Genomic DNA, 27,492 nt, shown 5'->3' with positions numbered 1-27,492 from the left:
CTATCTTTAATATTTGATCTCTCAATTTACATTATTTCACTTTTAATGGGTAACATTCATGTTCGTTTGGCCATTAAGTCATTTATCCTGTCTTCAACATTTACCATCTCTATAGCCCATTTACACTCAAAGAATGGCTCACAGATAAAGCAGCATTTTAGCCCAGTCTTAAATTCATTGAAGAGATGAAGGGCGAGGGGCTAACTGCAGGTATAATCAAAGGGATATGAAAAATCATGGTATTATCAAAACGTGAAAGGACTTTCTTATGGCTCTGGCAAAGTGTGTTCTATTCTTGGCAGATGATGCCAGAAGGGTAGGGAGCATACAAAGTTACAGAAGGGCATTGAATGCCAGTGTAAGCAACTTGAATTTGACTCCATAGGCTTTTAGGGGCATTAGGAAGCCATTCTGAACTTCAGCAGGGGATCAAGTCCTGCTTGATCACATCGAGGGGAAAGATGTGGTAGTATTTAGAAATAAGTTAGACGAGACAAAAGTAGAGTGGATATAGGTGGAGCAGGAATCAAGAATCCATCAAGGCTCAGAAAGATGCTTTCAAATATAAAGAATGTAGGGGGAAAGAGCGGGAGGAGGCTGAGTTCCATTCTAAGCGTCTGGAGTTTGAGCCACAGTGGAACCTCTTGAAACAGCTTGAAAATACGGATCTAACATCAGCAAAGAGATGGAAGCCTCAGACAGAGATCTAGGACCCATCTAGTGGTTAATTGCACAGATGTGCTTAGAAAAATCCAAAAGGCTAATGCCTGGGAAGACACATTTAAGGGACAGAGGAAAAACAGTCACAGAGGTAAGTCAAAAAATAGAGGTGAGCAGGGTCCAGGAAGAGGAGTTCAGGATAGGGGAAAATACTGATCATCAGTGCCAAATCTCCACCAGACATATGATGGATTTCTCTCTCCCAACCAGGACAGAAGATCCATGAGGGCAGGGACTTTTCGTCACTGCTATCCACAGTGCCCACAATAGTGCCTGGCTCACAGGAGCTGGTCAACTACTATTGTGGAGTGAATAAAAGGATAAGGGTTGGGCCTTAAGTGGTCACTGAATGTGATAATTAGAAGGCACTGATAACAAACGAGGGCCACTCTCGGGACAGCCACCCTGCTCTCCCCTTATCCTGTCCAACTCCACATAACCAGAGCGCTGCTGGGAGTCTGTCTCCCAGACAGAAGAATGTTCAGACACACACGTGAGTTCACCTTTGAACTAGGGGATAAAAGTCTTTCCATGTGTTAAGTCACATTCACCCATTTTTTTGTTTGTTTGTTTGAGGAAGGTTAGCCCTGAGCTAACTGCTGCCAATCCTCCTTTTTTTGCTGAGGAAGACTGGCCCTGAGCTAACGTCCGTGCCCATCTTCCTCTATTTTATATGTGGGACACCTGCCACAGCATGGCGTGCCAAGCGGTGCCATGTCCACACCCAGGATCTGAACCCGAGAACGCCAGGCCGCCGAAGCAGAATGTGCACACTTAACCGCTGCGCCACCGGGCCGGCCCCTCACATTCACCCTTTTTGATAGAAGTTCTTCACAGGCAGACATTGTCAGTATGAAGGGTACCTCTTAAAGACTGTGAAATAGGTGGAACCTATAAAAGCTATACAGAACATTTGAACATAAGAGTAATTTTAGATTAAAATGAATCTTATGTGAGTTATGCCAAATGAAGAAATCACCTCATTTATCTGTTTTATGATTTTTCACATTTGCTCAAAAATTAGCATAACTTGATGATCTTTTACAGCTCCCATCCCCACAAATTAGCATTGGTGGATTTCCAAATTTATGTAGAAAGCGAAGGATCAGACTGTAAACTACCACATTTTGTGACAAAGAGCCCCAAACAGAGCCTTGCAGCTTCTGAGGCAGAATTCTGCCCGGACAGGTGGGCTGCTCGGATTTCACAGTCCTTCGTCAGGCCATCTCAGCCAGGCTCAGCTTCCTTCTCCAACCAATCAGGCCACACACAACTTGCAAAACCTGTACAAAGTATCTGGCACACAGTAGGTGCTAAGTATTAATTGATTATAAACCTGAATTTTCCCTTCAAACCACAAATGTAACAGAAATCCAGCTCTTTTCCGGCTTCGCTCAGATCCTCAGGGCTCCTCTCTTCACTGAGGCTCCTGTCTTCCACAGCCTTCATGAAGTCTTCCCTACTTCCTCAATCGACAACAGTTCCCTTTAGGCCGTCATCTCTAATGCAAGGGGCTTTGCATCTCCTACTTACTCAAAACTCCACAAAGAATATTTGCTACATGGGTATTTATTCAATGACTTTCTATACTTAATCACCACTGAAATCACTGCTAAGCTCTTTTCATGTCTCTTTACATCACAGTTCTTCATCTGGGATTGTGAAGTCAACAGGCAAGGGAGAACCTGTTCATTATGATTTACAATGACTGGCACGGTGTCACAAAGAACTCCGAGTAAACGATTGTGGAAAAAGAGGATGAGGATGGAGATGAGGGTCCTGAGTAAGGCCCAGACAGGCTGCCCAACCCATGAAACCTGAGGCCTGAATAAGGCCTGGGATCTGCCTTCCCTCTGCCCTGGAGGGTCCATATATGGGTGATTCTAAGGCACAGTGGTGAAGGACATGATTGGCCCACCAGTTGTGGTCCTCTGGTCTAGTGGCAGCCCCTCGCCTGGAAAACAGTGCAACAAGCATCCCATTTAGAAGATCTTCCTGAACACACGCAAGCAGCATTCTCTAATGGAAATGGAGACAAGGTCTTTCTTGGAAGAGAGTGCCCCAGAAGACACTCTCTGCCCCAAGACCAACCAGGTCCCTTTTAAGGTCCCTGAGAACAGCAGCCTGGGAGCAACCAAGACTTTCAAAGGCTGACAAGGCACAGAGTGGATGAATGAAAAGATAACAAGAGATGAAAAAAAACAACAACAACTTTGGCTTATAAAACCAACCTGAGGCAGGGACATCAGTGTCCACCAACATGCAGAAACAGATACGATTGTAGCAGATGGTTATCAGAAATGCTTTAGCATTTCCCACACTGCCCACATCCCAAGCCCTGCTCTACCCTCCCTTCAACACCCCCCGCCCCTACAACACACACACACACAAACAGTATCTGCAGAATAAGTCAGAGGTTGGCATCCAGAGCCTGATGTCAGGATAAACTCTTGGCACTCTGCACTAAGTTACCGTGATTAGACCTATCTAGACAGCAAAAGTAACATTGGCCTAAGCTTGAATGGCAGGGTCTGTCTTATGAAAAGTTAGGCTGCACCCAAGACTGCTAGGTCTGGAAAGTCTTTCACTTCTCCTACTTCGCTGAAAGGCTGTCCGCCCTGGTTGAATGTCAGCTTATACCGTAACCGGATGGGCTCCTGGGCAAAGATATAAGACGTTAAATTAGTGGGGAGCAACACAGAGACCAGCCCAGAGTAAAAGCCTCTACCCACCCAGGAGTCACCCAGTAACAGTGTATTAACTCCGCCCAAGTGAGAGCTTCAAACAACTGTATGACAGGACAGACAACTGTGCGCCTAGACCCTTTGGCACACACAAGGGTAGCCAGACCTACAGCAGTGGAGTCCTCCCACACTTTTAGTCCTGAGGTGGACGGAACACAGACCAGCGAAGGCAGAGAGACAGGCCTCGCCCTTTCAGAGGACTCTATGGTATTAGGGAGCATTTACGTCACTCCCTTGGTTCCCAGCTATGACAATCCAGTCACAGATCTTTCAACAAGCCCCAAAGGAAAACAGACTCCAGACAGGGTTAGTCCACCACCCCCTCAACCAACCGGAGAGATGAGAGCAAGACCTATACCTCTCCACCTACCAAGTTGCCTCCCTCGAGTTCAGGGGCCCCATTTCCCTGCTGCCGAAGATACCAGAACATACTTTGTGTGGATTGTCAAGCAGGAGCATCTGAGAGATCACGGCTGGAGGCATCAAAGGACTGAAGGCAGGAAGCTTGGAGCTGGATGCCGGCTGCAGCTTCACTCTCATTGACTAGTGGGGGAGAAGGAGTCAACGTGTAACTCATTCCTCACAAACGACAGCTTCAATGAGGGAGGTCAGGTGAACAAGAGAGCTTGACCTCCACCCCACCAACTGATGAAAGCATCCAAAAGACCCTGCCTTCCACACACGGAATGTACCTGAAGCTGTGTGGCCAATGGCTGGCTTCTGAGAGGCAGCATGAAGAGCGAGGGCACAGCCGGACTTGAATTCTAACTCTGCCCCGTACCAGGTCTCTGATCTTGGGCAAAATATTTAACCATCCTGAGCCTTGGACTGATTCATAAAATAGAAGGAATAGTACGTGCCCCCCAAGATTACCATGAGGATTAGAGAATTTATATCTTTATTTTTGTCTGCCTTGAATCTTCCCTTTCAGGAAGCGTGCCCCTTCCCCATTTCTTGTGATTCTGGTATGGCTGTAATCAATGGCCCCCCTACTTCCCTTGAAAAGGGGTGAACACAATACCCAAATTGGCCAGAGTTCCTCATATCCCTGAACTCAAGTTACTGGTCTAAGGTATGCAAGTAACACCAACAAGACCAATCCTAGCCCTTTCCTGGGTAATCACTGTGCATGCCTCATGCCAGGAAAGAGCTCCTTTATGAGATAAAAAGGGCGAAGGACCGTGTAACTCTGGAGCTGTGGGCAGTCCCTTTCCTGCTGTGTGGAGAGAGTCTGTTAGAGAATATGCTCCAAAGAGGGAAAAGCAAAGTCAAGAGAGGGAAAGAGACAGATTCTTAAGGAATAATTTAAGAACCTACCTGGATCCAGCCATATCTGAAGTCAGACATTCAGGAATCCCAGTTAAATGAGCCAATAAAACTCTCATTTTATCTTAAAATACTTTGAGTGAAGATTCTGTCCCTTACACCTAATTAACAGATAACGTCCAGCAAAGGACCTGGTGCTAAAAAATGATAGCCTTTTTTGAAAGATTCAAAGGATCTGGCCAGCAGGTGACTCACCTTTGGCACAGCCACCTGAAACATGATGTCCCATACAGGCTGGGTGGCAGTGCTCATCATGGTCAACAGCAACACCTGCACCTCTGGGTGGCCAGGGGCCGCAGTCTTGGAAAAGTGGAGCAGAATTCTGAATCCATTCCGGTCATACACGATGATAGGAGGCAGGCTGCCTGGTAGAGAAGGACCCAGCCAAAAGGGTTAGCACTAGTAGAAACAACACTGACAGTCAGGCCTGAAAGAAATGCGCACATGACCACCGAATGCTGCTGTTTCTTCAGGGCGAACAGCCCGAGGACTTAACCCTTCACGCCACCCTTAGTCCAAGTGCAGTTCCTCATGGCTTCAGCCGGACTCCGCTGACCTCCAAAGTGATCTTTCCCCAGCAGCCAACCATTCTAAGCATATTACCAGTTTTTTAAAAAAATAACATTCTTTGGGGCCAGCCCCGTGGCCGAGTAGTTAAGTTCACGCGCTCTGCTTCGGCAGCCCAGGGTTTCGCGGGTTCAGATCCTGGGCATGGACATGGCACCGCTCATCAGGCCACAGTGAGGCAGCACCCCACATGCCACAACTAGAAGGACCTGCAACTAAAATATACAACTATTTATGGGGGGGGGGCCGTTTGGGGAGATAAAGCAGAAAAGGAGCAAATTGGCAACAGTTGTTAGCTCAGGTGCCAATCTTTAAAAATAAATAAATAAATAAATAACATTCTTTCGAGGCAGATATAACTACGATTAAAATAATGTATGAACATTATAGAAAATACCGGATATCATAAAGAATGGAATAAAAATACCCTTAGTTCTACCCAGAAATAAGCACTGCTAACATTTGAGCTTATTTCTTTTTTTTTTTTTTTTTTTCCTTTTTCTCCCCAAAGCCCCCCAGTACATAGTTGTGTACTTTTAGCTGTGGGTCCTTCTAGTTGTGGCATGTGGGATGCCGCCTCAGCATGGCTTGATGAGCAGTGCCATGTCCATGCCCAGGATTCAAACTGGCAAAACCCTGGACCGCTAAAGCAGAGCGCGCAAACTAACCACTCGGCCACGGGGCCAGCCCCGTGAGGTTGTTTTTTCTGGTCTCTTTTGTATGACCACATACACACAACACCTCTTATATTTAGTTTTGCAAAACTGTAAAGACAGTAGATCTCTTCAAATTAATAGGTTTAATGACGTTCCGATGGAAATCTTAAAGGGATTGTTTTAATTTAGCTACAAGATGATTCTAAGGTTAATTTAGGGAAAAAAAAATACAAGAGACTGACCACTAAAAAAGAGGGAGGTAGCACTATTGGCATTAAGAAATACTCGAACACGTACAAAATTGCAATTCAAGCAAAGTGATATAAAACAGAGCATACAAAACACACCCAAATATAAGAATTTAACACATTAGGAACATATATTTCAAAATCAGTGGCTGATTCAATAAATGGCAGACAACTGACTGACCAACTGGAAAAAAATTTAATGAAGATCTTTATCTCATGCCAAACATCACATATCAAAATGCACATGAAAAAAATATAGTTTAACAATGAAACTGTCAAAGCTTTAGAAGACTGAAAACACCCATGAGGTAGGTGGTAAGGATACGGGAGAAGACGCGACCTTCCTGGAAGGGAACTTGGTAACGCAGATCAAAATTTTAAATGTCTATGCTCAACAGTTCCACTTTTAAGAATATATCCTAATAAAATACTCAGGAAAGTTTTAAAAAAATGGGTTTCCAAAGATGTTCACTGTAGCATTGTTTTTAACAAGCAAAAAACTAGAAACAAATTATCCTCCAGAAAGAAACTGAATAAATGACAGTACATCTACTTAGTGGTAAAATGTACAGATTCATCAAAAATAAAATCAAGGTATTGAAGAAAAATTAAGAGCATAAAAATGCTATGGCTTGTAGTAAATAAAGAATATAAAACAGTCTATATATACAACAGTGCCAATTTATTAAAAAACGTATGTACAGACGTATACGACAAGAAAATACATTAAGACTAACAGAACTGCCATCTGTGGGTGTTAAGGGTAAAGACGATTTTAATTTTCTGGTCGATCTTTTCTAAAACTTCTACATTGAACATGTATTTATTTGCTTTTAATTTTCTTTACTTTGTTTTGTAATAATTTCAGTTTTGTAACTTTTTATAAATCTATCAGGAAGAATTCCCACAGACCCTTCACCCAGCTTCCTCAAATGTTAACATTTTGTATAACCACAGTATAATTATTGAAACCAGGAAATTAACACTGAACATATATTAAGTCAAAATTAATAAAGTGTGCAAAGGGCTCCCACTCTTACTGATTGTTTAAATTCCTCTGCCTGGTTCCGGGGCCCTCTGCAATCTGACCTCAGCACACCAGGCCCTAGATCTGAAGACCCCGCTGCTTCCTGCTCACACACTAGTGTGCTGACCGCAGGCAGTCACCTTACTGAGCTGGGCCTTCAGTTTCCTTTCCCTCGTAAGGGAATGATATCTACTTTCCTGCTTTAACGAGGATCCCTAGAGGAAGAGGATCACCAGCCTGATTCTTCTTTTCCTTCTAATTCCATCACTTCTGAGTTATCTGAGGCCACAATGAACATTCCCTTCTTGAATTCCAAATGAATGAACATCATGTCCCTAAGTAGACTCAATACACCTAATTAAATTCTGCTTGTCAATGGCGTTCAGTATCAACCTCAAGAGAAAACTTTAAGAAAAATATTAGTTAAGAGACCATGAAGCCACCTGTTTATCCTCTGCCCCCAGGCAAAATCTCCACCACTCATTTTCCCCAGTTTAAGAGCCACTCCTACCAATCCTGCGTGGATAAAACTGAGCATCTAATAGAGAGAAAGAAACAAAAAAAAAAGGTGAAACTCTACTTACTGGGCTTAACAGACTCCAAAGGGACAAAGACTTGAGCCAGAGGTGTATTCTGGGAAGACGGGGAAGGAGCCAGTGGGCCAGCCTCCCAGGACCAACCTGGAGAGGACTTAGTACCTGGTGGCACTTCCTTGGGGATACTTTTCTGTGGAATGTAATTCCTGCAAAGAAATAAAAATATCAAAACTAATAAAAATTGTAGAGAATTCCAGGAATCTGATTAGGCTTTCTGAAGAACAAGGAAGAGGAAAAAAAAGAAAGATATATGTGCATGTGTATGAGTGTGTATTTTAGAGGAATATATGACTTTAAATAAGTAATCTAATCTATGCCTCAGTTATCTCACCTGTAAAATGGGAATAATCTAGTATGTACCTCATAGGGTTGTTATAAGAATTACATGAGAAAATGTATGAGAAGCACTTAGCAGAGTGTGTACACATAGTTAGGACCCAATAAACTAGAGCTATTATTATTAAGGTAACATCATGGTTGTCAGGCAGTCTCTGACAAGAAGTAGCTCAGTCAGGCTGTTTCCCATACACGATCACCAGAATAATGTAAGCTAGGAAGATAACACAAATTACACCAACCCCTTCAATCACACTTCCTTATGATTTTGTCCATCTGAAATACAAATTGAAAACATTTTTGGAAAACTAAAGTCCATCAGAACTAACCCACCAAAATTACAATGATTACTGGCCCCTGTCAAGTGGTTACAAAAAGTGCCCCCTATGGGTGCAAACAGGAATGACCTCCCAACACATGTCCATTTCTGCCAGAGCCCTGTGGTCTCCACTAGGGACATGGACCCTCTCAGGCTAGTGGGGGAAGGCAAACTGCTCCAACCTTTCCAGAGGCAAAGACACAGGATCGATGAAAATGTATTTACACTCATACTTGAAAGCACTTCTACCATTAGGAATCTGTGCTATATAAACACTCCCCCAGGTGCCTCCAAACTGGAAGCCATGTAAATATCTACAAGAGGGAAATGATTAAATCTATGTATATTATATGTATATGAAGTGTACAACTAATAGAAAGAATGAGGCAAATTTATATAAACTAATAGGAAAATGTGTCAAAGATATGTGACATGAAGAAAACCACATTGGAGTAGAGTTTATAAATTATGATCCTGTTTGTGCAAAAACAAGCCAGAGTAACACATTACTACATGTACAGAAAAAACAGCAAAGAAGGAACATTTAACATTGTCTTTAGGGAGTGATATTTGCGATTTTCTATACTACATATTCCTCTAGTGATCAAATTTTGCTTAACTTCAAATTACACTGTAATCAGGGGAAAAAAACAACATATAAACACCAAAAACATCCTCTTCCTCTCTGCTGCTGCTCCTTAAACAAACCCCTTTTCAGAGGTCCTGACTGAGGATGGGGAGGAAAAGGAGAAGAGGGGAAGCACACACTGAACTTCTGGTAGGGAGGAAGAAGGTCGGTGGGGAGGGAGGCCTCTGGCCGTCTTAGAGAGGCATCGCTGGGCCCTTCCGCCTGGCCCTCATGCAGTGGGCACTGACGGCACACAGGAGTCACCCTTCTACTCCCCTTGCCCACGAGACTCACAGAGGACCTGGAGATGGCTGTGGGGAGAGGAGATCCAACAAGTTCCTCTCTGCGGAAGGGCTCTGAGCACCACCACCTGGCAGTGTGCTGGCGGCAGGGTTCTTCTTTTCCTCGCAGCAGTTCTGACCGGCAACCTGTCAAACCAGATGTGGCTAAAATAAGGCCAGGGTATGAATGCCATGAGCCATGGTGACACCATGGCACAGCTCTCCTGAGCCCGCCAAAGCCACTGCTCCCAGGCTTACTACATTTTCTGGGGCAGGAGGAGAAAGAAAGGGCAGGAGAACCCATGACCCCTGAGCAGACCTTTAATGGAGCCTGGATGCCCCCGAAGACGGTAAGGATATGAGGAGAGGAAAAAGACGTCTCCCTCCGAGGGTTCACGACAGTGGAGGTGAGGAACAGGCTTTAGACCTTCCACTCCACAAGTGCCACCAGGCTGTGCTGTAGTCCCAGCCTCCTCACGCCTCCCCTCTCAAGCAGTGCTGCCCTCATGAAGGTATGTTTGAGGGACCTCCCCTCCCCTCTCAGGCCCCTAGGAAGAGCTTCCTTACCTTGGTGGTAACTGGAGCATCACTGAGTCCTGTAAGGAAGGAACAGAGTGAGAAGCACACCAGTAACTCTACTTGATATGAGCTGGAGATCAAAACCATGCCCATCCTTTCTAGAACATTTAGAGAGCCTACACAAAGTAAATTACCCAGAGTCATTCAACTCACCCATGCAACTCTGAGACTAAGCGCAAAGAGGACCTCTGAACTTCCCGGTATACCTAGTTTCCTCTGAAAACAGGCATACTCTCCCCGAAGGAAACCAGCTTACTCACTCTCCCTGGGAGTCAGGATCATTCTGTGCTCCCCCCAAACACCCACCCTTACCTAAGGATGCCAGGTCCTGATGAAGTAAAGATGGTGCCACAGTCCCAGCTTGCTCAGATCCATTGTCCAACTCCAAGTCAATTAGGGGACAGTTCTTCATGCAGCCTGTTGGATTCTGAAAGACTAGGAAACAGGAAAATCAGTCAGTCAGAATGAGAGCAAAGCCTCCTTAAAGCCTGTCAGCTCCCTAGGGCCTCCTGCCAAAAGACATCACATGGCCCCACCCTCAACACACCCCCACAAGAACCCCGATGCACAGCCTAAAGTGGCATCTGGAGTATGGGACACCAGAGGACTGTCTTCCCACCCCAGCAATCACAGAGTCCTCTTCTAAAGGTCCACTTGACCTGGAAAGTGGCGAGCTGACTTCTCTAGCTCAGAGGCCTTTTCAGGTTTCTGACCACAGTTAATCAGAATCACCTAGAGTGCTTGATAAAAATGCAGATCCCCAGGCCTAGCTCCAAGCACTCTTGATTCAGAAAGTCCAAGTCAGGGACCTAAGAATCTGCATTTTAACCAGTATTCCAGATGATTGTGCCACAGCTAGCCTGGCACTAGGAATCACTGAAGAAACCAGTTTTTTTTTGGTCTCCAGCTTCCTTAGGCACTCATGAGAGGAGGAACCCAAACCTGGGCACAAAAGCTGTCTGCTTCTGTTTATAGCCAAAGCTAGGGTCCAGCCTGGCAGTCAATTCATAACATCATATATGGCAGAGGCCGCATATATAAAACCAGTTTTCACAGGAAAGGGAAAACAGGACAAATTCTCTCATTTCTATACCATAACCCAGAATATTCTGAGGATCCATTTCTTTTCTGGGATTTGCAGGTGGCCCCAAGGCAGAGGACATGGAGAGTCTCTTGGCACATACCTCTGGAGACAGGTATGTCTCCCAGTGAGCTGGTCATGGTGTTCCCAAAGATGACACGGCCCTCCATCACCTGTTTGTACAGCAGAACTCCCTGGGTAAGGAGGTCATTTGCCTGGAGAATCTCCGCTGAAGAATGAGAGAAAAACCAGAAGCCCCTGGTTTAGCTACCAACAATCTCAGTCTTGAAGCCACTACACAAAGCAGCTGTCACCTGACTCTACCAGGTTCAGTACATCCACGCCTCCTGCCCCAGATCATGTGATCAGGCCCCTCTCGGACCTGGGCACTCAATACTTGAACTTCAGCACTTCCAGTTCTCAGAGTGTAGGAGGAACCAAATTCTCCCACCTTCTATGTACTGTCCAACATGATAGCCAACACTTGAAATATGGCTCTTTCAACTCAAGTAAAACTTTAATTTAAAATTAAAACTGAAAGCTGTTTTGTCAATGTGGATGTGGATATTAAAAGAATTTTTTGGTACTTAATTCAGTTATCAGAAAGCTTTTAACTGCGTAGGGAACAAGTTGGTAGACGAACCTACTTTTTTCACCCATAAATTTCATAAAATCTAAATAGAGATCACTAAGTATTCCTGATGAAAATCTGGCATCCAAATCGAAATGTCCCATAAATATAAAATATGCACTGGATTTTAAAAACTTCATGAGCATCTCACGGTCTGGTGAGCCTGCAAAAAAATCTCTCCCAAGAGAGAAAAAGAACAGCAATAGGACCAGGGGCCACGCAGAACAGCGCAGGCCAAGGCGCTGGGCAACTTCAAGGGTGACCAACTCTTTATCTCCTGCCCCTATTTTAACTGTGGATGGAGGTTGCAAACTGATAATATGGGGGTGAAATCACCAGGCAGTGTTTTACTTGGCATGTGCAAGTTGCTTAAAAATTTAAATTTGATTACTTTTGACCTCATTGCAACCAGAGAAAATAATGCGTTCAGACAAAAATAACATCACAAAACAAGCAGATACTCTGGGACTCCTGAATGCCACCTATGAAGTATTCTTGCTCCCTTGCCTCCATCCCAATTGAACCTGAATCTGATCAAGACCCCTGATACAATTTATAAGAAAATCAGGAATTTATAAGAAATACTAGGAACAGAGAAACACGTGAAATACCATACGGGATGCCACCAGAAAATTTAGACCAAGGGAAACTCTACAAGTCAAAGGACATATTTTCCATGTAAGAAATAAAAAAGAAAGATGAAGAATGGGGGATTCTTAAGAAATATCAACCAATTACAAAGTATGGCTTTTGTTTTTGAGTCTGATTTAGAAGACACTGTTTAAAAAAAAGGGAGGGATGGTTAGCAGGAGATGGTTAGAGAGAGAAATATCCAGGGAAATCTGAATACTGAATGACTATTTGATTACTCTGAAATGTTTACAGTTTGCTTCAAAATAGAATGAGATGAGCAGCACAGATAAATAAGATCAAAAGATTGGCAACAAGTTGGTAATTCTTAACAACAGGTGAAGAGTACATGGGATTTATTCTACTACTGCTCTTTATGTGTTTTGAGATTTTCTATAATAAAAAGTTTAAAATACTGTAATATCTGTATACAAGTATTAAAATTCTCCACTGTTCCTGCCGTTGTCCCTTCCACCCCTCAGCCTGCCTCATTTAGTCACCCACCCAGCCCCTGAAGGCATCTAAGTTGGTGAAACCTTGGAAATGCACCACTGACAGCTGTTTTTTGGAATTCTGTGGATGTTTAGCCTTTCTTCAAGCCTTCAGTGGTATCTTCTCTTTCTTCTGTCTCCCTCACATCCAATTTACATGGTAAATTTCCACTCTTTTCTATGCTTTCAGATCTGCTGCTGATTTCTTGCTCAAGCCTAGATTCTTCTGGAAATCAGCTCTAAGTCAACACAGGCCATGCCTTTCCCAAGCCCCAGTCATCATAAAACCTAAAGTAGATTCTGTCTTGTTCTGGCACCACAGTAACCCAACAGGAAGTACCAGGTCCGTTTTGCACTCAGGGGTGCTTCTATGCCTAGGGAAATGAAACTGTTACCAAGAGCATCGTCGTCGTCAGTGGTGTCACTCGCCAGCCGGAAGAGGGTGGGCCGAAGCTTTTCACACCTTTCATACACAACCTGGGAAAACAGAGCTTGGTTTCACGACACACACCCAGGACCCACAGCAAGGCACCAGGTGCCTCCAAAAAGCACGCAGCAGAGTCTGGGGCTTCAGTTCTCAGTCTGCCCCAAATTCAAGACTGCAGGTTCTCTGAAGTAAGACAGCAGGTATAGTTTCAGAAAAAGTCTAGGCAACAATTATGTCTTTTTAAAATAGTTAAAAAGGTGACAAAAGACCTTAGCTCAGAGAAGAACCTACCAGCTCAGTGCGCTCAGCATTCTCTCTTCTTCAAGCTCCTTTCCCCTGATGCTCTAGAACAGCTTTAACAATGGGATGACCCCCATGGAGGCCTGCAGGGACTACCCTGCTTTAAAACTAACACCCAGGGGCCGGCCTGGTGGCACAGGGGTTAAGTGCACACGTTTCGCTTCTCGGCGGCCTGGGGTTCACTGGTTCAGATCCCGGATGCGGACATGGCACCGCTTGGCATGCCATGCTGTGGTAGGCGTCCCACATATAAAGTAGAGGAAGATGGGCACGGATGTTAGCTCAGGGCCAGTCTTCCTCAGCAAAAAGAGGAGGATTGGCAGTACATGTCAGCTCAGGGCTAATCTTCCTCAAAAAAAACAAAACTAACACCCAAACTTCCCATCCAACTGTTGTCTGATGCCAGTATTCCTTTTCCAACACTCCCACGATTCCGCCACAGCTTCTCCCAGAACTAAACCTCAGGCACCGCAACATCATCTGGGACATCTCATTTTCCTCGTCCCAGGGAGAGTGCTCTAGACAATTTTACTCTCCATATGCTGTTAAGGAAGATGGACAGCTCCCGTACACCTTAGGCTTCCTTCCTTGCAAAGCCGCTCAATTAACTAATTTAACACTCCAGGCCTCCCTCTGATGGTATAGCCTCTCCTTTCTCCCCAGACCGTAGGCTGGGGAAATGACATATCTTGATTGTCATTGGTGAGTCTGCGAGAGGAAGCAGGAAGGAGCCCCTTCGTCCCGCCTTGCTTTGAGAGTCCCTGCCTACGGGGAAGCTTGCATTCAGCTGTGCTCCCACCTGCTGTAAGTTTTAAAGAAGGAAGCCCCTAGTGGGGAACCAGTGGTGTGCCAGCACCGTCTGAGGTGGAAGGTAAACCTGCCGATTCTAGGGTTCAGTATTAGGAAACCACTTGCCAAGACTTAACTGCCACATTTTCCCAAGTCAGCTTTATTCATTATAAAGATGAAGTTTCGTTTCCTGCAGCATGTCTCTTGTCCCGTGGCTGGCTTTCATCTTGAGTGGGGAAGCTCTGGTGCAACCTCAGCACGCGGTATCAGCTTTGGAGTGCTGCCTGGCCCGAGCCCACCAATGCTTCTGAGTACTGTCCCATCCGGCCACAGAAGCAGCTCGGGATGATCTTCTCTACAACTCTACCCAACCGCAGTCATAGCTGACCAACCTGGGGTGGTACATGAGCCAAGCTGCCCAAACGGATTTCTCTCTCAGGAATCTGGAATTGGGAAAGGCACCAGTTCGTTTCTACCACCCTTGTGAAATGGAAGGACAGGTAAACCAAGGAGCTATGCGAAGGCTGTCTCTCCTATGCAGAGAAGCATAAAAAGCTGGAATGCAGAGAGACAAGATGATGTAGCCTAAAGAAGGAGGCAGAGAGTAGAGCGCCAAAGAGAGACTAAGAATGTCTGCCTCAGACAGCATTGCAGTACCACTACCATCTGTCTGCACTAGGTCGTGGTATCTTAGACATAACACCAAAAGCACCAGCAACGAAAGAAAAAAATAGATCAAGAGAACTTCAAAATTAAAAACTCACTTCAAAAGATATTGTCAAGACAGTGAAAAAACAACCCGCAGAATGGGAGAAAACTGTCTGATAAGGGACCTGTATCCAGGATATACGAAGAACTCTTACAACTCAAACATAGAAAGAAAACCCAATTAAAAATGGGCAATGGATTTGAACAGACATTTCTCCAAAGATGATATATAAGTGGCCAATAGAAACATGAAAGAAAGCTCAACGTAAGCCACCAGGGAAATACATATCAAAACCACAATCAGATACGACTTCACACTGACGAGGATGGCTATTATCAAAAAGACAGACAATAACAAGTGTTGGCAAGATGTGGAAAACTGGAACCCTCATACATTGCTGGTGGGATTGTAAAATGGTGCAACAATTTGGCAAACAGTTTGGAAGTTGCTCAGAAAGTTAAACAGTTACCAAATGACCCAACAATTCTACTCTAGGCATATACCCAAGAGAATTAAAAGCTAACATTCACACAAAAACTTGTACATAAATGTTCATAGCATTATTCATAATAGTCCAAAAGTAGAAACAACCCAAACGCCCAACTGGTGAATGGATAAACACGACGTGATGCAGCATGATGCAGTTTGCACAGAAGCCAAAACATAATAATGTATACCTGAGATTTATACAACGTTATAAAGCAACATGACCTCAGTAAAAAAATAAATAAAACTACCCAAAAAACCACAAAAGTGATGTCGCCACACAATGGAATGTTATTCAGCCATAAAAAGGAAGGAAGTATTGATACATGCTACTAGATGGATGAACTTTGCAAACATTATGCTAAGTGAAAGAAGCCAGACTTAAAAGATCACATATTGTATAACTCTATGCAACGACCAAAGAGGCAAATCCACAGACACAGAAAGGAGATTAGTGGTTACCAGGAGCTGGGGGAGGAGGGTGAGGGTAGAGGGGGCTGCTAATGGGCATAGGATTTCTTTCAGGGATGATTAACGTGTTCTAGTTAGATAGTGACGGTTGCTTTTATGTTGTGTGAATTCTCAAAAAAGGTGTTATTAAAAAAATCAAGGTGTGGAGGAACTAGAATTCTCATACACTGCTGTTAGGAACATAAAATAACACAACTACTTTGGAAAACAACTTGGCAATTTCTTTAGAAGTTAACTACACACAGCATATGACCTAGCAACCCCACAACTAGGCATTTACCCGAGAGAAAGGACGATGGTCACACAAAGTCCTGTATATAATCACCCAAAGCTGGAAAAACTCACATAGCCATCAACAGATGAATGGATATACATACTGTGGTCCATGCATACAACAGAACACCACTCAGCAATAAAGAGGAATAAACTCCTGATACACACAACATGAAAGGATCTCAATTATGCCGAGGGGGAGAAGCCAGACACTCCACCCCCTAAAAATGAGAGGGCACATACTGCATCATTCCATTTATACAAAAGTCCAGGAAACAGAAACTAATCAGAGCCAGACAGCAAATCCATGGCTGCCCAGGGATAGGGAGGAGGGAGGGATGACCGAGGGGCATGAGGAAATTTTGCGGGGTGAGGGACATGTTTACTATCTTGATTGAGGGGATGATGGCTTCATGTGCGTAAACATGTCAAAACATCATATATGCTTTAAATATGTGCAATTTCTAGCACGTGAGTTATACTCAGTATATTATACTTGAATTTGTTTATTTTATTTTTTAAAAAGAGTACCTGCAAGGCCTCCTGGTCGGGTGGGGCCTGCCCCGGCCGGCGGTACATGCTCAGCATTTCCTGCAGCACCTTCACATGGCTCCGTACTTCCTCCACAGCGCTGACTCTCTTGGACACCTTGTCTGATTTTTCTTGTTCCTTTTGAAAGAAATCAGAGGATGGAAGTGAGGGAGCAGAAGCCCTAGATACAGCCTGAACAAGGGATGGGAAAGGGGCACTGCACTGTGGAGAGCTCAGGGAAGGCACCAGAACACTGAATGAATGGGAGTGCACACCCAGTGAGAGAAGGAAGTGCTCAAAGCCCAGAACTCCCAGCAAACCCAGTGCAGTCTGGGGACCTAGTGATCTACTCCTTTGTACCACCAGCCTGAATCCCTCTGAAAAACAGACTCCCAAACACGGGGACACTAATACCTGTCACTGGGACAGAAACGAGTGCCTCTGAAATGCTTTGAGCTCCTAGACAAGAGTACTTGGGAAGTTCACAGCATGGTTTCTACTTTCAGTCACCGTCTTGCTGCCCTTCAGGGGCCCCCGGCTGTTACCCAGTTCAGGGCTAGGAGGCCATCCCTTCTCCCAGCCAACTGTGCACATACACATATATATCCAGCCCTGTCAAATGTTGCTTCTGCAGAACCCATTGGGAAAACGCCCACCTCCTTGACCAAATTCTTGATCAGCCGGTTTGCAGCCTGAAGATCCTCAGGGTGGTTGCTCTTCAGAAGCCTTGTCAGAAGCTGAAGAGTGAACAAGAGTAGGTACAACTAATTCCCTCTGTGTGAGATGACCCAGAGTAGTAGCATCAGCAAGAGAAGAATTAACATGAATAGGAACAGCTTGCACATTTGATATGCATTATCTTATCAAATCCTTGGAGTGACTCAAAGATGTAGACATGATGACTATCCCCACAGGTCACCAGTTTTCAATGGGGGAGGGAGGTGGATATAATCCCCCCAGGGGACATCTGGCTAAGTCTGGAGACATTTTTGGTTGTCATAACTGGGGATGTTACTGGCATCTAGTGGGCAAAGGTGAGGGATATTGTAAATATCCTACAGTGCATAGGACAGCCCCAAACAAGAAAATTACCTGCCCCAAAATATCAATAGTGCTGAGGTTGTTCTGGACCATGTACTCTGATATGACAGACTTGGCCATCTTGTTCACTTCATTCCCAATGCCTGTCAGAACGCCTGGCACACAGGAGTCAATCTTTGTTGGATGGATGGCAGGAAAGTTGGGGATACTGAGCCCCAGAGAGTATTAGTAGCTTGCCCAAGGTTGACAGAGGATTCTATCTTTCTCCAAAGTCTATGCCATACCTCCTCCCTAGCTCCTCCACCCTCTGCAATTGTAGGCACCAGTAGGAGAGGAGCCAGAGAGAAAGGAAGCCCAGAACCTAGTACAGCCCTGCTCATTCTGCCCACAGTGAGCCACTGAGCATCACGATCCAAGGGAAGGGTACAGCTGAGAAGTGCAGTTGGAAGGCAGAAGGTATCAAAGAGCGATGTAGACAAGGCCTGGAGCTTTCCCAGTACTACACTTAGCAGACCCTGTGAGTGACCAAGAACAGTAAGGACCCAAAGCACTGCCACCACTAGTGCTCAAGGACCCTTCCCCCATTCAGAGGCACTCAAAAGTCACCCCTGGGTGTTGGCCAAGGTCTTTACCACCTTCCTTTTCCCGTCCCTCTCCTTTCTGATGTCTGAGGAGCAACAATTCTGGGAGGCAGTAGTGGAAGGGAAATAGTGGGATCAGGTTTATTGGCACTAAAAAAGATCTCAGCCAACATGCAACCAATTCTTTCCTCTCCACCATCCCCCACCACACATACACTGGATACGACGGACCATCCGCACGACTCACTTCGGTTATCCTTCTGAACCTTCTTTCCCTCAGAAACACGTGTATAGATAAGGTGGCAGGTACAGAGACCACAGCATTTATTATTTGGCCCGTCCACAAACAAAACATCCAGACCTTATGTTACCTCACTTGTAAGAAGCTGCTCCAGAGGGAATTCACTAAGCTGCCTCCCCACATTGTCCCATACTTTGGTTCAGGGATCAGAGGACATTCCAGGGGACATTTCCAGAGAGTCCTTAAAAGAAGGGGTCTGGTCAGACTCCAGGGAGGCCAAGGTCAGAAGGAGTTCCTTACCTTTGACTTTTCTTCATCAGCATCAAAGATGGAGCTCTTGGGCCAGGGAGAAGGCGGGGGCAAGATTTTATCCACTGGTAGTTTAGGGTCTTGCTTTATTATTCCTAAAACATGCAATTTGTGAAGTTAAGATACTGATAAGGGTACCCATTGACTTGAGCAGGATCCAGTATAAAGTCCAGAAACCCATGGTTCCTGATGTCCCACTAGGAAAACACTGTCAGCAACCTTAAAGGGATACACCCAGGGTATGATCAAGGTTCCACATCCTCTCTTAGGAGAATCCAAGGAACCACTACAAAGACAGGGACATCACAGCCAACTAAGAGCAGAACCACACCCTAAGGCTAGCGGTCTAGGGGCCTTCTGCTGTAAAAATATTGATGACGTTATGTAGGTACGTAACCTCCCAGGGCTCAGAAATTACTGCAGGATCCCTGACACTCCTAAGAACAGTAAATGAGTGCACATGACAGGAAAAAATAGTCCATTCTGAACACTAGTTCCTTCCACAGAGCCCAAGAGAAAAGGAACATGGAATCCCAGCTTCCACACAGGACATAGTAAGGCACGGACTGTATCACTCCAACCCTGACAACAACACAACACTGGACAACCCACAAATTCACAGCTTTGCCTGAATCCACCAGAGAGCTGAGATCGCAGGGCAATAACAACTCACCTGAAATCTAAGGAAAAACTGCTTCCAAGGAGAGATGGGAGGCAACAATAACACAAATAATTCAGCTAAAAGCTTTTAAAAGTTGCTTACAGGCCGGTGAGCTAGCAAGAGTATACAGAACCTCTGCGGTCTGCAACACAAGAGGAATAGGCTCTTCTCCAGGTGCTCACAAAGAGAGAATGGGAAAGGCCTCAAGTCCCACCTAAATCCTTCCACCTCTCCAGAACAAAAGCCTTAAACCGCTGGGGGACAGACAAGCCCCGTGATCCTTAGAGCAGAGGTAAAAACCTGCTGTAGCTGGAGAAAAAGAACAGAAAACCTTGTGCACTGGGGAAGGGGCGGGAAGGTATCCTGGGCCCAGACCTGCATTGGGGTGGGGCAGGGTCACAGGAGGTCCTCCCAAGACCAGGGACACAGTGCCTGCCTAAGACTGAGGCTTCATCAGAACAGAGAATGACAACGACCACCACCAGGCTAACCAGCATCAGTAGCAAGTGCTAACAGTCTACTGTTAGGAACGAAAATGGAATAAGACTTTCTCTGAGGTGCGGAACAAAAGGAAAACCTAAAGCTGAGAGTGAAGCAGATATTGCTAAAGACTCCAGCAAATCAGCCCACACTCTAAACATAGGCAAATCCTAGAGAAATCTGAAATCTGGCACAGTGAGGGTACCTATCGCAACACTCTCAAACCCAGCTCAGTTCCAGCCCACCAGAAGGAAAGGCCTGCCCATTTCCAGAGATTAACAATTTCCTCAGTCTCTAGCATCCTAAACAAGAAGTCCAGCTTTCACCAAAAAATTACAAAGCATGCAAAAAAGCAAAAAGGAACAGGGGCTGGCCCCGTGGCCGAGTGGTTAAGTTCGCGCGCTCCGCTGCAGGCGGCCCAGTGTTTCGTTGGTTCGAATCCTGGGCGCGGACATGGCACTGCTCATCAGACCACGCTGAGGCAGCGTCCCACATGCCACAACTAGAAGGACCCACAACGAAATATACAACTATGTACCGGGGGGCTTTGGGGAGAAAAATAAAATCTTTAAAAAAAAAAAAAAAAAAAAAAGCAAAAAGGAACAACTGCTGTGAAAAGGGAAGGCAATGTAAGTAATGGAAGTCAGACCTTGTTTCTTCAGCATCTGATAGGCATCTCGGATCTTGATGTCTTCTGGAAACCAAACTGTCCAACTAAAGAGTATTTCAATGACTCTTCCTTTAACTTTTTCTGTAGTCCAGGACCCTAGATACTGAAAATTAAAAGGAAAGAGAATTATCGAGCTGGAAGGGACTTAGTGGCCCACACGACCCTAACGCGATGGCTGCTGAGGCCCAGAGCAGTGCGCTGCCCAAGGCTGGCTGAGAGCTGAGCACAGCTGGAGGCTGATTAGCTGGCACCCAGCCCCAGGGCTCCTTCTGGGTTTCAAGGGGTCGACCTTCAAAACTGCTAAAATTAAAGCCCATCACATACTGGCCTAGGATAGAGCCACCGGGGATAATGGTTTTTTGACTGAGGCAAGCGTGGAATAATAAAAGAATATATTTGGTCTTTGTCCCCATTTCTTTTTTTTTTTTTTTAAGATTTTATTTTATTTTATTTGTTTCCTTTTTCTCCCCAAAGCCCCCCGGTACATAGCTGTATATTCTTCGTTGTGGGTCCTTCTAGTTGTGGCATGTGGGAGGCTGCCTCAGCGTGGTTTGATGAGCAGTGCCATGTCTGCGCCCAGGATTCGAACTGACGAAACACTGGGCCGCCTGCAGCGGAGCGCGCGAACTTAACCACTCGGCCACGGGGCCAACCCCTGTCCCCATTTCTTGACACAGTTTCAAAAGCCCTTGGAATTTCCTGAGCGAAAGGAGTATCTTTTGTTATTCACAATGAGCCCCCCTGGACTACACCTGAGTTTACGATAACCACTCAGAGTGGGCACTTACTGTCAAGGGAGGAGCTGACCACTCCAGAAAGACCAACTCCATGATTAGAGGGTTGGAACTTTCAAGCCTATGCCAACCCCCCAGGAGGGGACAGGGGCTAGAGACTGAGTTCAATCATATGGCCAATGATTTAATCAATCATGCCTACACAACTTCAGATAAAAACTCTGAGACAAGGAGGTTCAGAGAGTTTCCTGGTGGAACACATGGATGTACTGGGAGGGTGGTATGGTCAGGTTCCACAAGAAGAGGGCATGGAAGCTCTGCTCCCTGTTGCCCCTCAAGACCTTGGCCTATATATCTCCTCCATCTATGTCCTCTAATAATAAAAGGACAAAAGTATAGCGCTTTCCTGTGTTCTGTGAGTCTCCCTACTGAATTATGGAAGCTGAGGGGGTGGGGATCATGGGAACCTCTGAAGTTGTGTCAGTCGGGCAGAAGTGCAAGAAGCTTGGGGATACCGGAGACTCATGGCTGGTGTCTAAAGTGGGCGCAGTCCAGGTAGGACTGAGCCCTCAACGTGTAGGGTCTGTACTAACTCTGGGTAGTGTCAGAACTGAGTTGAATTAAATTGTAGGACACACAGCTGGTATGAGAGAATTACTGGGAAGCAGCAAAGGAAGGCTCCATCAATGTTAATTATTTGAGAATGGTGTCGCTAAGATAGGTACCAGGAGGAAAGGTACAGAGGACAAGGCAAGAATGATATGAAACTTAAAGACACACCTGCTATCTCTACCAGGAAACCTGTGCCTATAAGCTCGAGTTCCTCACCTCCTCTAGGCCACCCATCTACAAGACCTTTTTATTTTTCTGGTGAGGAGTGGCCCTGAGCTAACATCTGTGCCAATTCTCCTCTTTTTGTATGTGGGACGCTGCCACAGCACAGCTGATGAGCAGTGCTAAGTCCATGCCCAGGATCCAAACCTGCGAACCTCAGGCCACCGAAGTGGAGCACACAAACTTCACCACCACACCACAGGGCTGGCCCATACAAGGCCATTTTTAAAGGGAGACATTGAAAATGCTAACAAAGGGCAGGGATCAGCTGATGAACGTGACCGTCATCCTAGACGTTGGAGAGGAAAGCTCTCACACGCAAGACCTTCTCTCTCAGCTCTCTCACAAACCTGAGACAGGCTGGCAGGTTCTGTCTACGAGCAGGCCTGCCCCGGGACTAAGAAAGGTGACAGGAATTTGAAGGTGGGGGGTAGGTGCAGTACAGTGAGCAAGGCAAGCCCAGGGTTCTCACCTTTGGAGACAACACTTTAATCAGCTCATTCAAGAAGCGGAACTTGGCCACCTCGCTGTGGAACTTCTCTCCACAGTGGTTCACACACGTCTCCAGCACCTGCACAGGCAGAGGACCCCCATGAAAAGAAGAAAACCACTGGCTCCACGGCTCATCTCAAGTCTGATGAGCATTTGCTAGAACCGTGGCTAGTGTTGCCTCAAGACTAGGAAGACATTAACATTTTGAAAAAAATCTAACATTTTCAGATTAAGAAAAAATGCCACCTGTTTGATTTTGCTGCAGCTGCCAGGTCTGTGCCCAGAACTCAGCTCAGTGGGGTGTGTTACTGCTAACTAACCTACATCCCACCTTTGAAGGAGACCCTTTGGGCAGGTGACACTGGTCAGAGAATCACTTCCTCCTCAGCGGTAGAAAGCTGATATGTAATGCCCAAGAACAGTTGAACCAGAGGTTACCTGCCGACTTTCAAGTGGCAAGTTGGGCCTACACACGGTTTCTTTGGTCCACACTATTGTTTAACATTTCAAATTAGTCACCAACATTGAAAAATTCAGAGAATTCATACAAAAACGTGGATTTCTGATTTCTCTTGAAAAACAGGACATTCTGGTAACACTGGGCCCAAACTCCTGCCTGGAACAGCCCACTGGTCCTGTGCTGCAGCTGCCCTCTTTAGACGGGGTTTTTGGTTGTCAGCCTGTGGCTTACTCACATATGTTACCAGTCTGGCCCTGTGGGCACTTGAACTTGAGAGCCCTGGTCTAGGGCAGACAAAAGGAAATAAAACCTTTTCCTTCTCCAAAAGCAGGCTCAATGCTGCTCTCTAGCAACAGATCTAGGAGGGGGCACTCTGAGCCCAGAACTCTCTACAGCCTGCTTTCTCACGGCTGGAGAAGATGAACCTCTTGGATGCTCTCCACCACACTGAAATGGGACTGGGGCCCAGCTCTCTAGCACCAGGACAGGAAAGCTTAGGCTAAGGGGCAAGCCAAACTCACCGTCAAGGCATAAAGAGCTTCTTTCTCTTGTGGAGACTGGATCTTGTGGGCAAGTAGCCACGGCGCATGGGTTGGGCTAAGGGAAAACAAACAGACCTGGACTCTGGGTGGAGAGGAAAACACTCACCAATTTGGCTGAGTGTGCTTGGTAAAGTCATCTCTGTTCCAGGAGCTCGGGTCCCAAAGCAGAGGTGGAATGTGACTGGCACACAGCCCATGCACGAGCCCAGGAGACCACCTCCCACCCACCCTTCTTAAAGCTACAGCACCCAAGGCCCTCTTTCCCTCCAGGGCACAGGATCTTCCCCGGAGCCAACCCACCCCTAAAACTCCAAGCTGAGCAGTCAGGGCCCAGACCTATGTGTAACCAGGTCGTGAACGGCACAGACTCTGCCTGTCATATGATAAATGCTCAGTAAACACTAGAGTAGAAAGCATGATCAAACTTGTCACTCATTTCAAAATTCTGAATATTCAGCAACATTTAGATTAAACATCTGGATGACTGACTTGATTCTTCAGTTCTTCTCCAGATGCTTTGGAAACAGAATTCAACAAAATCTTACCCTTCTTCCTACTTTTTCTGATGAAAGATTACATTTAAGTTATGGAGGACATGTTGGTTCCTTTGACGCTGCTAAGTAACCTACATTCTATCCGTACTATTCTGAGGTCTCCTCAGCATTAGTGTTTCATAACACTATTTAAAATTTTTTCTAATAATTGCCAGTTACAAACTGACTATTGTACTTAAAAAAAACCACATGTGGGGCTGGCCCAGTGGCACAGCAGTTAAGTGTACACGTTCCGCTTCAGCGGCCCGGGGTTCACCCGTTTGGATCCCGGGTGCAGACATGGCACCGCTTGACAAGCCATGCTGTGGTAGGTGTCCCACATACAAAAAAATGTGGAGGAAGATGGGCACAGATGTTAGCTCAGGGCCAGCCTTCCTCAGCAAAAAGAGGAGGACTGGTGGCAGATGCTAGCTCAGGGCTAATCTTCCTCAAAAAGAAAAAGCACATGAATTTGCTATTTCTAGAAAAATAATGTCCTCAGTAGATTGTGGAGGAATAAAAAAGAAGGAAAGCCTAGCTGCCACTTTGTCCTGAGAGACAAAGGTGTGGACTTAGTCTGAGCTGCCTCCAGGGTCAAGCGTGTGTGAAGGTCACCTTACCCATTGGGATCCGTGTTCACCTGGTCACAGAAATTCTGGATAGCTGGCCAATCCTGTTCTGACATGCTTGGGTCTGTGGCTTTATCTGTGAAGAAAATAAAAAATGAAATTAAAGCATAACACAAAGAAACAAGATACGACAGCCAAGGGCTGGGGCATCACACCCATGGGCAGACAGCTGAAAGGGACAGGACCACGCCTGTGCTGTTCACCACTGTCGGGCACAAGTGTCTAGCACATGATATGGCTCAACCAATATCTGCTTACTGAATGAACAAGCAAGTTCGTTAACAAGCTATTGTCCTGAAAAGGGCTGCATTTCCAGGGCAGGGGCTGGGCTATGTGTACCTTCTTCGTGCCCCTTGTCAGGACTCCCTACTTTGGCCCTGCAATGAGGATGGACATGGGCCAGCATCTGGAAGGTTACTTGTAAATTTCTTAGCTATGTGACAGGAAGACCAGAACATATCATGAGGCCCTAGGCAGCTCCACCTGGTCATCCCACCACGTCCTCAAAAGTACCACCCCTTAGTTTAAGCCTCAGCGTGATAAAATCCTCTCTGACCATCCTACGTAAGAAGCTTCGCCACGTGTTGGCAGCTTGTCCTGTCTGACAAGAGGACCTCCTCGCCTTAATCCCTCCAAATGCTGCTCCTCTCTGCAACCATGCACATTCCCAGGGAACCCAGATAAAATCATGTGAGGGTCTCGCCCTCTGGAACAGTCATACTTGGATGAAATCTGAGGACAATGAACATCAAAAGACATCAGGGCACAGCCTGGGGGAGGAGATACCTGGCGAAAGGGGGATTCTAAGAAGCCTAGCATGAGACCATGATCCACTGAGGGGAGGGGCAATCCTCAACTCCTGGAATACGAGGTTGTACGTATCTTTCCTGGTGCTAGATGGTAGCAGCTCCTTCCTCTCCTCCCACTGCTGCCGCCTAGAATCCCTGTCCAGCAATCCAACAAGGATGCCCATTCTACACGCCCCCACCTCCAGACTGAACCAGGCCACATTCTCTCACAAAGGAGCTGCTGAGGTTGTCTTCACCCTGTGCTTTCATAACACCTCCCCTTCTCCCCGCTGTCCAGCCTGTCCTGGCCTACTTGCCTCTCCAATAAAATATCTTACTGGTCCTGACAGAGAAGCTCTTTCAAGCTCTGCAAACAGGCTAATCCTCAGGGTCATATTTCTGATGCTATTATTCCTCTTGCCTGAATGTTCACTCCTCTCTTCTCAAAATCCTATTCGTTCTTCAAGGACCATCTGAACTTCCATCTCCTCCCCAAACCCTATTCCCCCACTGTTCCAGCCCCTACTAATTCTCCGCTCTTCTGATTACTTAAGACTCCACAGTCAACTAGAGTTTAACCTTTCCTGACTGCATCACATTCATGTCACGTGGAAGTCATGTGTCTCCCAGGTCAACAGTGAGACTCAAAAGATCCATCTTCCCACCCACTGACTCCATTCTAAGTGAAAAAAGGTGACAAAGGAGAGCGAAGGAATCAGATGATCAATTTCCATATATCCCTCACCTTTTTCCTCCTCAAAGCTCTTTCCCTATGTTCCATCTCTCAAAATCCCATCCACCCTTCTAGCCCCAAGTCAAATGCCCATTCTTCATAAAGCCTTCTTTGATCTCATCATCTCCCAACCCCACAAAACAGAAGCCATCCCCTCCTCCTCAGATCACCCACACTCTACCTGCCCCTTCTTACCATGGAGAGCTCCAGCTCCACCCCTTATTAGTTACATGTCCTTGGGCTCTCTGAACCTCAGTGTCCTCAACTATAAAACAAGAGAAATGGTACCTTCCTCATGGGATAGTCATGAGATTTAAAAGACATAGTGTCTAAAGTGCTCAGTACAGCAACAAATATTAAGTAATCAATAAAAGATAGCTAATCTTATTTTTATAATACACGGTATTACACATATTATAATACAGAGCCTTTTACTTTAAAAATATGTATACATGCCTTATGACACCTAAAGGGAATAAAATTCTTGAAGGCAGAAGCCATATATTCCCAACAGTGCTTAGTACAATGCCTTCCCCATAGGTACAAAATAACAACTCAAGAAATAACTTAGTCACGCGCCACATAATTACGTCTTGGTCAGCGGCAGACCACATCTACGATGGTGCTCCCATAAGCCTAGGTCCCATATAGCCTAGGTGTGTAGCAGGCTACCCCATACAGGCATGTGTAGGTGCACTCTATGAATGTTCACACAACAAGGACATCACCTAACGACACATTTCTCAGAACGTACCTCTGTTGTTAAGCGACTCAGAAGTGTGTTTAAAGCAGTGATTCTCAGGGATTCTGATGAAGGGGGTCTGACTCATCTGAAATAATTCTACACCATTTAAGGTTCACAAAGTTTCAGTTCACAAGGTAAAGGCTGATACCTCGAAGGCATTCAGAACTCAACAG

At 45.7% G+C, this 27,492-nt stretch overlaps 1 protein-coding gene across 5 annotated transcripts in view; it reads right to left on the bottom strand.

The window, feature by feature from the left end:
* Positions 1–1,687: 1,687 nt before the first annotated feature.
* The window catches only part of GGA2 (golgi associated, gamma adaptin ear containing, ARF binding protein 2), a 33,004-nt gene continuing 7,199 nt past the window's right edge, over positions 1,688–27,492 (bottom strand). For 4 of the 5 annotated variants that reach the window (XM_070232104.1, XM_023616120.2, XM_023616122.2 and 1 more), the window contains exons 2-17: positions 25,045–25,129; positions 23,871–23,946; positions 22,870–22,968; positions 20,809–20,932; positions 19,010–19,113; positions 17,503–17,583; positions 16,847–16,984; positions 13,256–13,337; positions 11,212–11,337; positions 10,340–10,462; positions 10,016–10,044; positions 9,462–9,595; positions 7,873–8,030; positions 4,986–5,155; positions 3,897–4,007; positions 1,688–3,377 (exon numbers count right to left, since the gene is read on the bottom strand). In XM_070232104.1, coding sequence (XP_070088205.1) covers positions 3,267–3,377; positions 3,897–4,007; positions 4,986–5,155; positions 7,873–8,030; positions 9,462–9,595; positions 10,016–10,044; positions 10,340–10,462; positions 11,212–11,337; positions 13,256–13,337; positions 16,847–16,984; positions 17,503–17,583; positions 19,010–19,113; positions 20,809–20,932; positions 22,870–22,968; positions 23,871–23,946; positions 25,045–25,109 — 1,731 coding nt within the window. In that variant the 5' untranslated portion in view covers positions 25,110–25,129 and the 3' untranslated portion in view covers positions 1,688–3,266. Of the gene's footprint in view, positions 3,378–3,896; positions 4,008–4,985; positions 5,156–7,872; positions 8,031–9,461; positions 9,596–10,015; positions 10,045–10,339; positions 10,463–11,211; positions 11,338–13,255; positions 13,338–16,846; positions 16,985–17,502; positions 17,584–19,009; positions 19,114–20,808; positions 20,933–22,869; positions 22,969–23,870; positions 23,947–25,044; positions 25,130–26,769; positions 26,835–27,492 lie in introns of those variants that run through there. The other variant, XM_070232103.1, reaches the window with a different exon arrangement.

Source organism: Equus caballus, chromosome 13, assembly GCF_041296265.1.
Source record: "Equus caballus isolate H_3958 breed thoroughbred chromosome 13, TB-T2T, whole genome shotgun sequence".
Classification (NCBI taxonomy): domain Eukaryota; kingdom Metazoa; phylum Chordata; class Mammalia; order Perissodactyla; family Equidae; genus Equus; species Equus caballus.
The sequence above is the reverse complement of the archived record's forward strand: the minus strand, read 5'-3'. Positions and strand labels throughout refer to the sequence as shown.